The 13479-nt window shown below is 44.8% G+C and overlaps 1 protein-coding gene across 11 annotated transcripts in view; it reads left to right on the top strand.

The window, feature by feature from the left end:
- GPT (glutamic--pyruvic transaminase) overlaps nt 1-3995 on the top strand; it is a 126219-nt gene extending 122224 nt beyond the window's left edge. For all 11 annotated transcript variants that reach the window (XM_073632354.1, XM_073632351.1, XM_073632352.1 and 8 more), the window contains 2 exons: nt 1476-1588; nt 2935-3995. In XM_073632354.1, coding sequence (XP_073488455.1) covers nt 1476-1588; nt 2935-3025 — 204 coding nt within the window. In that variant the 3' untranslated portion in view covers nt 3026-3995. The remainder of the gene's footprint in view (nt 1-1475; nt 1589-2934) is intronic.
- The last annotated feature ends 9484 nt before the right edge of the window (nt 3996-13479 follow it).

Raw genomic sequence — 13479 nt, 5'->3', positions numbered from 1 at the left:
GTGAGGTTTTTGTATATACAAGACTGTTATACAGAGGGTATAGAAAGAATGGATGGGGCAAAATACAGTCAAATTCTTCAGGAAAATCTGTTGCCCTCTGCCAGAAAGTTGTCAATAGGAAGAAGGTTTACCTTCTGAAATGACAATGACCCAAAGCACACAGCAAAAATGACCACGCAGTGGTTGAAGGAGAAAAAGGTGATGTCCATGCATGGCGTAGTCAGAGCCCAGACTTAAACCCCATTAAAAATCTGTGGAATGACTTGAAGACTGCAGTCCACAAATGGTCACCATCAAATAGAACTGAACTTGAGCAGTTCTGCAAAGAAGAGTGGGCAAATATTGCAAAGTCTAGATGTGCAAAGTTAGTAGAGACATATCCCAACAGACTAAAGGCTGGAATTACAGCAAAAGTGGTCCAACAAAATACTGACACGGGGGGTGGGGATTCTTTTTCCAACTCGCTGATTCTGTTTTTTGAATTTTTTTTTCTAAAATGTGTTATATCTTTCACTTGGATGTTATAAGTTACACTAGTAAATACAGCTGGGTAAAACAAAAACTGTCTGTCTCCATTTCAGGCTGCAAAGTACCACCTAGTGATTATTTTAAAGGGGGTGATTCTTTTCTATACCCACTGTATGTGCCGGTTGAATAATATATTTTACTGCAAGGGGTAAGGACGATCTGACGTCCAGTTCTTTAGTGTACTAATGAGGATATTGCTCCCGTAGTCTTTGAAACCTTAGTAACCATGCTAATTGGTGGAATGCCAGACAGCTGCAGCACGTAGCTTCAGCATCTTATCAGCAGTTCCCTAAGAGCGCCAAAGCCCAGGCAAAGTAAACTTTCAGCAAAGATTGAGTTTGGACCTTCTACTTGCACTCCACCATTGGCCCCTCACTGTAATTTCTATCCGATATAAAAGACTCAGGATGTAGGATAGATCAAGTCAGATCTCCATGTTCCAAGCTTTTGTCAAACTTTGAATACTAGAGCATCTCAGGCTTTAAGAATTTCAAGGAGCTCTAATAAAGAAGCGGAAGTTACCTGCATGCAATCTTAGGGCCTTGCAATTGTGCATAAGTACCAACTTTAAAGGGTTTACTGACTACAGGTTTACTTTAGAATGTGGTATGGGTAAGTGAACTGCGGTGTGTGTTAATGGCTCTATGTACTGTGTAAAACTCTAAGCAATATTTTGGCACTGTACAAATACTGGAGATAAATGGTAGAAGAAGTAAGGGATCTCTATCGTAAATGGTTAGTTAATAAAATGTTCCTAATGGCAGGTAAGGTGTGGAATGTCCTTCTAGTAATCAATAACTGTTTCAGAGGTTTTTCTTTCTTTCCTCTGGACTTAGTTGAAGTTGTGCCTGATAGACCTGCATCTCCTTTAGCCTTATCAAATATGGAGCACATAGTGTTTTTTTTCCTCTATGTGGTGACCTGTATCTCTCTCTGATCTCCCCCAGGCGGAAGGCCAGTCCCCGGATATGTTTTTCTGTATGAAGCTGCTGGAGGAAACTGGGATCTGTGTTGTTCCAGGGAGCGGCTTTGGTCAGCGGGAAGGGACACATCACTTTAGGTAAGAACCAGTTAGTTGCACCCAACCGGGGGAACCAATCGGGCACTGACCGGTGACTTACCTGACCTCCACATCATCAAGGAAAAACAAGGACTTCAAAGTAGCATCTTCAAAGTCATCTTCTTGATTGTATTCTTAATACATCCAACATGTGTCATGTAAGCATTGTGGCAAAGAAAGGTCTGCATTTATGTAGCGCACAGACCGGATTGATCTGGCAATTTAATCCCAGGTTCCATTCCCTAGTAGGCACAGAGCATCCAGGCAGATGACATTTTCATACTCGGGGTGGAGCAGGGGGAGGGGGGTATGGGTTTTGATGAACTTGGATGCAATCCCGAATGCAAAGAATAGTGGATGGATAAAGATCTTCAAGGAAAGTTGGTGAAAGCCTGTAGATCCAAAGGGGCTGGTACTCACTGTTTCCTGATTTTGCAAGCAGCCATGTGCAGGATCAGCAGACTTCAGTACTCCAGCAGCCTGTGTCTTGGATCTGTAGTGGACTTTCTGAGACTACCACAGGAGAGATAGGGTGGAGGTCTCCAAGCCAATCTGTAGCTGGGACTCCATAGAAATGCTGCAGTTCAAGGTGAATCTCCTAGGCTGAGGCTGGGTCTTACTCCCCCAGGAACAAGAGGCCTCTGCCCTGGACTCTGGCCCATTTATACCTCCCTCAGCCCCCTGCTGGTCACCTGGCATATTGACCAGGGATTGGCTGGATAGATATAAATATGCAGGCTGGGATTATCCTTCTCCCGCCAACTATGTCCCAGGATCTCCTGGGAGACAGCGGGAAGCAACTGAGTTTAGAGCAGACCTGACTAATCAAACCATGCCCCCCGATTACAGGTTGGCCAAAAACTAAATTTAGCAAACCGTAGCTCTGGAGGTGCTACATTTACTGTATAGTTGTCTAAATTTCAGTTGATGGCAGACCCTCTCTGAAGCTGAAGTTGCAAATTAGTTGAGGAATACAATAAGGAAGCTGAATATGAAGATGGTACTTTTGAAGTCTCTTGTGCTGTTCCTTGTTTGATGCAAACTAATAAACCCTAGTGGTGCCTTAGGGAGGACCACTGCATAAGGCCATTTATGTATGCAGTTGTGCAGACATTTTGGTATCCAGTGACATATCTGACCACTAAGAATGATGTTGGGCTCTGTGCTCATCCTGGGAAGTTAACCACTTGACTCTCTCTTTATCTGACCACCAAGAATGATGTTGGGCTCTGTGCTCATCCTGGGAAGTTAACCACTTGACTCTCTCTATCTGACTCCATGAATGATGTTGGGCCCTGTGCTCATCCTAGGAAGTTAACCTCCTGACTCTCTCTATCTGTCCACAGGATGACCATCCTGCCACCTACTGAAAAGCTGAAGATTCTCCTGGAGCGACTGAAGGACTTCCACCAGAAGTTTGTCCAGGAATATTCCTAGACTGTGAAGTCACAATGCTGGAACGACCTTGGATGACGATGACTTAAGAGGCGTGTCCAAATAAACTGTAGCTGCTCTTATTAGATTCTGCACCTTTCTAAGTCGGCCAAGTATGTTTTGTGTGCCAAATTCTGCCCAAAGAGTAAAACTTTCTCAAATCTTTCCAGAAGGCGGGGCGGTGAGAGCCGCTTGTCTTTGGCCCCCGGAAATGTTGAGGTCTCTCTGGGGGAGGGGGGGTAGCGCTTAGGTTGTAGAACTTTTAATAAGCCAGTATATTTTATAGTTTGATCATTAAATAGTATTATGCGGAGGTTGGGCTTATAGATGGTGCTTCACTAGGAAATTATTAGCCATGGAGGAGCTACCCGATGTGGTTACTATGTGCCTACAATATTAATCTCAAGGATTGATGGCCGCACATTCACCATGTAACATCCCATGGTTATGCAGACCTTCATTTCACCCTCATTTCAAGAATGGATGGTCCCTTCTCCAAATCTTAGTTTCAGGTGGTGTGTGGGTCTCCACCCATAAACCCAATGAAGTGCCATTCCCAGAAGAAGTTTCCACTGAGTGGAGAGCTGCTCTCCATACCGCGCTGCTGAAATTGTAAATTTCACTGGATGACGCTGCTATGCAAACTACAACAAACTGAAATCTCCAAGCCATCACTGGCGGATGCCATCTTTTTAAAGGGCATTTTTAAGCTTTTCCAGCCCAGCAGGCCCTGACAAATCCATAGATGCCCTCTTTTATTGCCTTATTGTAAGGTGACCCCATGGCGTAGTGGCCCACCCCCTCTGGGGGGCAGGTGGGCTTTCCAGTCAGCCCCTGTTGTTGGGTTCCTTAAATATTAAGGGTAATTTTTATGTAATAAAGGCCAGTTGGATGAGGGAGATTTACAAATATGTGAAAAGGGCTCGTATAACGGTGTCTTAAATTTAACCAATAAAGGTTGTAATAAAGTTTAGAGTGTGATTTCCTTTCATGGTCTGATGTTCCAATATACACAATGTGGATTGCCCCGGAGATATGGATTATATTGCACCTACTCAAAAATTCATTTTATGGTTAGAGGGGAGATGGATTGGAACACCTAATAGGTTTTCACTGCTGTCTGTGTTCCGTTAGGGAGATTCACCGTCTTTAAAGTGAAAGTGAAAAAGAAAATGAAAAATTTTGGCCCCAGAGAAGGAATAAAGGGGAAATCTTCCAATGGGGACACTGGTGACCTGTGGTCCCCAAGAGATTTGCCTAATTTCCAGGGATTTCCTTTCACTTCCTGTTTTGGCTATGGGACAGGAAGTGAAGAAAATTTTCACCAGTGGGACAAAGAGGACAAGAATAAACCTTACAAGGGTTATGACCCTCCTTTACTCGATCCAAAATGGGAAAAAAAAAGTTGCCTATAGTTCTACTTTAAATATTTACAGAGACACAATTATTTGGAGACCTTTGGTGTCTGCTCAGTTCCTGAATTCTGTCGGAACTCTACAACATCGTTGTGAAGAACATCTCATAGAATAACTATTTGTTATTATTTGGTGGGGGGGGAAGCAATTTGCATATGCCTGTATGTAAAAAACAACTGTCATTTTGCAGCAGCTGTAAAATGCAGAGAGACAACAAAAATGGTATCAGTTAACCTCGTTTTTGGTCTGCTGTCATCTAATTTGGTACAAAGCATGGTTACGTGATAAAACTTTGAAAATCTGTGTATCTGTGAAAGAGCAGCGCTACTTTAAACAAGTGACTATTCACTGAATACACTTGTTTAATGAAAACATTCAACCAGCCCAATACCAATATGTAGAGATATAAAAGTGGAAAACCAAAACCAATGAAAGTAACAATTCCAAATCCAGGTGTTAAAGTTCTGTGGACAATCCAAAATACTGCCAATAGTGTATGTGCCCTATAATCGGCATGTGTAATCCATCCACGTCCTGATTTGGCCACTGTGCCACATTGAGACCTTCTTCTCCCCTTAGGACCTTCCATGCCAATCCCAGTGCTCACTCACCAGAACGAGAAAGTGGGAATTGTCAAATCTCCGAGGTAGAGATGTTAAATTGATATATGTGGGAAACAGATGGTGTTGAAGCCCCTTTACCTGTTTGGGGTGGACAGAGGACAACTGGTTTGCAAGATACGTGAATGTGGCCATCTACATCAAACTGGGACCGCCATCCCTGGACAGGGCTCAACACCCAACTCCTTATAGCCTACATTGCAATGATGGAGCCACGTTCTGTAATACTGAATTCAAAACTCAACAGAAGCCTGTGGAGCATCCTGCAATTCAGATACATTGGGGGGGAAGGGGGGGTTTTGAGGGCCTTTGGGGTAGGAATTGTGAATGTTGCATCCTAAAAATGGGTGTAATTTTTTCCTAAAGGTATGTAGCACACCCCTGAAGGAGCCACAGTACGATTACACCCCCAGGGTGCAAAACACCCAATATTACTGCGTCAACCACTTTGACACACCCCTGATGAGGAATTAAATGACACCAATTTAACCAATCGTCGACCGACCACAGTACATTTACTGCGGGTGGGCGGTATGGGCAGACTAAATCACGTACGTGTACGTGATATGGTCTCTTCTGGGTTAGGGGCACGCAGCGCGCTGCCCCGGTGGTGGGCACAGTGTGTTGCGGATGCCGGAACCGAGATGAAATCGCATGATCACAATGCCAACAAAGTTGTTATGAATGAATTTCATTCATAACAGCAGTGTTTCCCGGAGACTGATGCTGTGATTGGCCCACAGCTATCACATAGTACCCGGCCAATCACAGCACCCTGTACCTGTAGCCAATCACAGATCACTAGTAATCACAGCTTTCATGAATGTAGCCCATTTGTGACAGTTGAAATCAATCATCATTGTACCAGCAATCAAAGTGGTAAAAAAAAAAAATCCCTGATCACCTCTCCAGAGTAGTACATGTTATTATGGTGACACTACTCTGATGTCTGATGACAGTATGTTAAAAACAAAAAAAATGATATATATATATATATATATATTATTAAACATTTTTTTTAAATTAATTATTATTATTTCTTAACATACTGTCACCAGTCATATGATGATGCTGTACTGAACTGGTGACAGTGTGTAAAAGGGGGTCATTTGGGGGGAATCTGTATAGTCATGGCTTTTAAAGGGCCTCAAGAAAAAAGATAGGCCGTCAGTACATCAGGATTGATCAATTCTCAAATATATAAATATATATATATATATATATATATATATATATATATATATATATATATATATATATATAGCATAGTTTAATGCTATAACTTTCAAGTGGTAGTAAACCGCCAGCGTTTTTTTATTTTCTAACCCGCAAGGTAAAGTTTTAATATGCTAGTATGCATTGCATACTAGCACATTATGTGAAACTTAGAACGAAGCCCTTTAGCGGAGCGCCGTCACCGCTTTTTTTTTTTCCCCCTTTTTTTTTCCCCTTTTGGGTTTGCAGACTCCAGCTGTGCGAGTGGTCGGAAGCCGCGATGATGTCACTACCGCACATGTGCGCGTGGGAGACACTGTTCACGGCACAGGACTCTGAAGGAATGACTTGGGTGGCCGTTCCTTCAGAGCGCATGCACCGGTGACGTCCCAGGCGACATGTACAGTAAATATCGCCTAAACGGCGCACGTTTAGGAGATACTGTATTAACAGTACCTATAGGTAAAATCATGTGTGGGAGTTTACTCCCACTTTAACTTTAGCTTTTCCAGACATGTAGCAGAATACATTTTGGCCTAAATTTTTATTGGATATGTTTTATTGCAGAAAGTAGAAAATATTGTTTTCTATATATTTTTTTTTTTTGTGTTTGTTTATATTGCAAAAAGTAAAAAAAAAAACAGTGTTGATTAAATACCACCAAAAGAAAGCTCTGTTTGTGTGAAAAAAAAATATAAATTTAATTTGGGTACAGTGTTGCAGGATGATGCCGCTGACAGTTAAAGTAGCCCAGTGCTGAATAACAAAAGATTGGCCTGGCCATGAAGGGGGTAAAACCCCCCGAAGCTGAGGTGGTTAAGTGTACCTGTGATTATATTTATAAAGGACAGCTTAAAGGGGAAGTCCACCCGAACACTCAAATTGCTACATCTACAGGCATCCACGATCTAACACTAACCTTTCGAAGCCTGTAAAGAAGAAAATGCTATACATACCTTTTTTGAAGCCAATCCGGTCTCCAGCGGCAAAAGCTCTGCAGAGGAGACAGCCGACGACGCCTGGGAATGGGAAGTGACGTCACCCATAGACTTACTATGGGGCTTCCGTTGTCGGCTCCCTCCTCTGCACCCGCCTCCACAGAGAAGCCGCTGCTGACAGCTCAGCGTGGGACCGGACCGGAGCGGCTTCAGAAAAGGTGATGTAGCACCCCGGAGTTTAGGCAGGGTTGCTCCTCACAAATTTACTTGTCAGGGATAACTATCTTGGTTGATTGTTAGAGATCTATTGATTTCTCCCCAAGTTTGGCCTTGTTGCGCCTTTCTCTTCCACCACTAGGTGGCCGGGTACTTGGTGGCACTAGATACGAGAAGGGCAACGTAAGGTCAAGTTATGGGTATATGGGGTATCTCAGCCAATGGGCAGGGGTTTTCTTGAATCCCCTGGCCTGCTGGGAGAACCTTTATATTTTGGAGGAGTCAGGTGATCGGGGGTTCTGTGCCTATCCTGGGGGCATCTGGCTGCTAGGCTGTCTGAGGGCCTATCCAGAAGTAAGAGGGCAGCGCAGGGTTGGGATTGCGGCTTGCAGTCCAACCAGAAGTGACGGTTCTGCCAGCCGGAGAACCTGCCGTGGTCGGAGGTAGAGAGGAAGCTGTCGCCACTAAGGGACCATCCACCTTATTACCAGGGACCACACTGAGTAACTGAAGCAAGTACTGGAGCAGTATTCTCACCAACCAGGGACAGAGAAGAATCGGGAAACTTCAGGCGTTGATCAAGCCAGGGACCCAGCCAGCGGAGGTGACCCTTGCAGAGCGCCTTGTGTGTCAAGCCAGGGACTGAGCAGGCCAGTGGCATGAAGCTTGAGAGGTATCTAGAGTACCAAACTAGGGACCCAGCAGAGAAGTGGGGGCGACGCTTGAGGAAGATACCACTGTGAAGATTGAAGGAGGTCAAGGGATTCAGTGGATCTAGCGAGAGACCGGAAGCTCAGTGTGCTGAAGAACTACAAGGAGCGATTGTAGTGAAAGTGAAGGAACTGTTAAGCTTTGTGTTAGGAATAGGGATGAGCCGAACACCCCCCTGTTCGGTTCGCACCAGAACATGCGAACAGGAAAAAAGTTCGTTCGAACACACGAACACAGTTAAAGTCTATGGGACACGAACATGAATAATCAAAAGTGCTAATTTTAAAGACTAATATGCAAGTTATTGTCATAAAAAGTGTTTGGGGACCCGGGTCCTGCCCCAGGGGACATGGATCAATGCAAAAAAAAGTTTTAAAAACGGCCGTTTTTTCAGGAGCAGTGATTTTAATAATGCTTAAAGTCAAACAATAAAAGTGTAATATCCCTTTAAATTTCGTACCTGGGGGGTGTCTATAGTATGCCTGTAAAGGGGCGCATGTTTCCTGTGTTTAGAACAGTCTGACAGCAAAATGACATTTTGAAGGAAAAAACTCATTTAAAACTACCCGCGGCTATTGCATTGCCGACAATACACATAGAAGTTCATTGATAAAAACGGCATGGGAATTCCCCAAAGGGGAACCCCGAACCAAAATTAAAAAAAAAAAATGACGTGGGAGTCCCCCTAAATTCCATACCAGGCCCTTCAGGTCTGGTATGGATATTAAGGGGAACCCCAGCCAAAATTAAAAAAAAAAATGACGTGGGGTTCCCCCTAAATTCCATACCAGACCCTTCAGGTCTGGTATGGATTTTAAGGGGAACCCCGCGCCAAAAAAACAAAAAAAAAAACGGCGTGGGGTCCCCCCAAAAATCCATACCAGACCCTTATCCGAGCACGCAACCTGGCAGGCCACAGGAAAAGAGGGGGGGACGAGAGTGCGCCCTCCCCCCCTCCTGAACCGTACCAGGCCACATGCCCTCAACATTGGGAGGGTGCTTTGGGGTAGCCCCCCAAAACACCTTGTCCCCATGTTGATGAGGACAAGGGCCTCATCCCCACAACCCTGGCCGGTGGTTGTGGGGGTCTGCAGGCGGGGGGCTTATCGGAATCTGGAAGCCCCCTTTAACAAGGGGACCCCCAGATCCCGGCCCCCCCCCTGTGTGAAATGGTAAGGGGGTACAAAAGTACCCCTACCATTTCACTAAAAAACTGTCAAAAATGTTAAAAATGACAAGAGACAGTTTTTGACAATTCCTTTATTTAAATACTTCTTCTTTCTTCTATCTTCCTTCATCTTCTGGTTCTTCTGGTTCTTCCTCCGGCGTTCTCGTCCAGCATCTCCTCCGCGGCGTCTTCTATCTTCTTCTCCTCGGGCCGCTCCGCACCCATGGCATGGGGGGAGGCTCCCGCTCTTCTCTTCTTCTTCTTCTCTTCTTCTCTTCTTCATTTTCTTCCCTGGGCCGCTCCGCATCCATGCTGGCATGAAGGGAGGCTCCCGCTGTGTGACGGCGCTCCTCGTCTGACAGTTCTTAAATAACGGGGGGCGGGGCCACCCGGTGACCCCGCCCCCCTCTGACGCACGGGACATGACGGGACTTCCCTGTGGCATTCCCCGTGACGTCACAGGGAAGTCCCGTCAAGTCACCGTGCGTCAGAGGGGGGCGGGGTCACCGGGTGGCCCCGCCCCCGTTATTTAAGAACTGTCAGACGAGGAGCGCCGTCACACAGCGGGAGCCTCCCGCCATGCTAGCATGTGTGAGGAGCGGCCCGGAGAAGAAAATGAAGAAGAGAAGAAAAGAAGAAGAGAAGAAGATGAAGAAGAAGAGAAGAGCGGGAGCCTCCCCCCATGCCATGGGTGCGGAGCGGCCCGAGGAGAAGAAGATAGAAGACGCCGCAGAGGAGATGCTGGACGAGAACGCCGGAGGAAGAACCAGAAGAGCCAGAAGAACCAGCAGATGAAGGAAGAAAGAAGAAGTATTTTTTTTTTTTTAATTTTGGTTCGGGATTCCCCTTTGGGGAATTCCCATGCCGTTTTTATCAATGAACTTCTATGTGTATTGTCGGCAATGCAATAGCCGCGGGTAGTTTTAAATAAGTTTTTTCCTTCAAAATGTCATTTTGCTGTCAGACTGTTCTAAACACAGGAAACATGCGCCCCTTTACAGGCATACTATAGACACCCCCCAGGTACGAAATTTAAAGGGATATTACACTTTTATTGTTTGACTTTAAGCATTATTAAAGTCACTGCTCCTGAAAAAACGGCCGTTTTTAAAACTTTTTTTTGCATTGATCCATGTCCCCTGGGGCAGGACCCAGGTCCCCAAACACTTTTTATGACAATAACTTGCATATTAGCCTTTAAAATTAGCACTTTTGATTTCTCCCATAGACTTTTAAAGGGTGTTCCGCGGCATTCGAATTTGCCGCGAACACCCCAAATTGTTCGCTGTTTGGCGAACTTGCGAACAGCCAATGTTCGAGTCGAACATGAGTTCGACTCGAACTCGAAGCTAATCCCTAGTTAGGAACTGTTAAAGACTGTTGCAATAGGAGACAGCATTCCTGCATGTGCATATGTGGCGTCTTGCTGGATGCCTTTCCCTGCATGGCTGTCCTCCTGTTGAAGTCTGAGTCTGCCAATTAATTTTGCAACTACCTAAGGGTGTCCTGGCCCTAACCCTCTCTCCCCCCAAAAAAAGTTTAAAAGAAATAAAGTTTCTTCTGCATTCAAGAAGTGCCTGGCGACCAATAACTTTAACTACTCTATACCCACCATGCCTCACAACCCACTACATACAGAAGGATGTCCGCTGTCCCTGGAGGTTCTCATTAGATCAAAAGAGGCCTGGGACCTTGCTACAGTATGTATAGCAATTTCTTCTTTATAGCGCTAGATAGGTTAGTGTTAGATCGTGGATGTCTGTAGCTGTAGAGGTTTTAGTGTTAGGGTGGACTGACTCATTAAACCAGAATAACCAGGGGCGGACCATCCATTAAGGGCGCACGGGTGCCGCCCCCCTTTCCATGTGTTCGGCCCCTTGCAGGACGCCGGATGCATGGATTCCAGTGGTGGGTGGGGGTTTGAAGCACCTGATTAGAGCCAGAGGCTCTAATAGGCTTCAAAATAGGGTGGGTTTGGGGAGCAGAGAATGTGAACCAAGCCCACTCAGGTGTATTACAATAGCGAATGAATATTCGCTATTCTAACACTGATCCTCCTCCCAGCCAATTAGGAAGCGGGTCTTGAGACCTGTCACCCGACTGGCTGAAAGGGCAGGAGATCCTATTGGATGCCTAGGAGGAGGAGGGGAGGAGATGCAGAGCAGAAGGTGCTGTGATGGAAGAGAGGATATAGGAGCCGCTGTCCGCCACCTACCAACTAGATGGGGTAAGTGGGGGTAAGTGCCGGACCGACCGGCCGACAGCCGGTGGGTGCAACCAGCCGCTCGGGGGGATGGTTGTTTGCGCCCCTCCCCAACAAAAAAAAATATCTGATGCCACTGAGAATAACTATCCAGCAAGAAACAGTAAAATACAATACCCTTAACTTTATACAGAGACCAACTTCTTTAATGGTGAAAGGAGGGGGAAGGAACAACCAGGCCTGGATTTTTCTTTTTTTTCAAACCCTTTTTCTGACTATGCCCTCACCAGGTCCCCCTACTGTGACCCACATAAGTCTGCCTGCAGGTCTTTGCAAAATAATTGATAACAGATTCCAAGTGTCGGGATACCAGTAGTTAAAAAGATCCTCAATTGGAACAAGTAAAAAAGCAAATTTATTGTCACAGAGGACAACCCTTATAATTTGCCGGCTTAGTTGGGGCCCTTACAATAGTACACCTATGATAGGGTTGACTGGTTTACTCCTAATCATCATCTAATCAAAGTCAGTAGGCCATTAAATGGATTAAACTATTGAGTGCTTATATGGATCACTAAAGTCTATATCAGAACAATAGCAAGTTCAGTGTAAAGGATAGGTAGGAAGAGAAATAAAATAATATATTGATTTTAACCCCGATGCACTGCAGCATGTCGACTCTATTGCGCGAAACGATGTACCTGTACGTCATTTCTTGCAATAGCTAGCGGGGGCGCACGTGGCTAATTGGCCAGAGGGAGAGCCAATCAGCAGGTCCGGCGGACGCGATGTCTGCCGGCCACCCGCGATCGCTCCGCGGAGAGACAGAACGGTGATCTACCGATGTAAACAAGGCGGATCACCATTCCGACAGGGATGAACAGAGTGATCTTGTGTTCCTGCTGTTTATCCAGTGAGTCCATCCCCCACACCTAGGGACACACTTAACCTTTTGATCGCCCCCTAGTGTTAACCCCTTCCCTGCCAGTGTCGTACAGTATAAGTGCATATTTTTGATCAATTGATTATTTTATTTGACATACAGTTACAATGAAAAAGCGCCCTTTTGGGCCTAAAAACACAATATTCCCTCTTTGATGGCTCTGAAAGAGTCACCTCCATGGGAAATATCTCCCGAGGGGATTTAGCTGCAGGCCATCAGGCTCTCAACATGTTTCACGATAACTCGCTTCTTCAGGAGAATATAGAGGGAAGAAAAGTACCCAATATCCAGCCCAGGCGGCAAACGGCCACAAGGAGAGGCATCAAGGAAGAGGACCCCGGGCGACCACAGGAACAGAAGTATCAAGACCACTGGAACTGCTCACCATAGTAGAATTAGAAGATATGGTTAATTACAGTTCTGGAAGTGAGTGGAGTACGTTTGTGCTTCTGTTCCCATGTTCGCCCGGGGTCCTCTTTCTTGATGTCCCTTCTTGTGGTTGTTTGCCGGGTGGGCTGGATATTGGGTACAAAGGCTGTGAATACTTATGTACATGGGATTTTTTTTCGTTTTTCTATTTTTAATAAATTTGCAAAGATTTCAAACAAACTTCTTTCACGTTGTCATTATGGGGTATTGTTTGTAGAATTTTGAGGAAAATAATGAATTTAATCCATTTTAGAATAAAGCTGTAACATAACAAAATGTGGAAAAAATGAAGCGCTGTACTTTCCGGATGCACTGTATTCTGTTCTATTCTTTTCTTTTCTGTATTCTATTTTCATTTATTCTATTCTTTTCTATTATATTTGATTTCTTTATTTTCTATTCTATTATATTCAATTCCTTCATTTTCTTTTCTATTCTATTAAGCAGCCAAAGTAGGAATCATCATCTTTTTTGCTTTTATACCTTACTGTATTTACTGCAATATGTTTCCATTTCAAATTTATTTTGGAATTCATTTTCCAATTCAAGAATAAAAAAATTTAGAAACTGCGCCTCTTCCTACTCAAACAAGCGCTTCT

This window comes from Aquarana catesbeiana, linkage group LG05, assembly GCF_042186555.1.
Source record: "Aquarana catesbeiana isolate 2022-GZ linkage group LG05, ASM4218655v1, whole genome shotgun sequence".
NCBI classification, from domain to species: Eukaryota; Metazoa; Chordata; class Amphibia; order Anura; family Ranidae; genus Aquarana; species Aquarana catesbeiana.
This window is presented reverse-complemented; position numbering and strand designations above follow the sequence as displayed.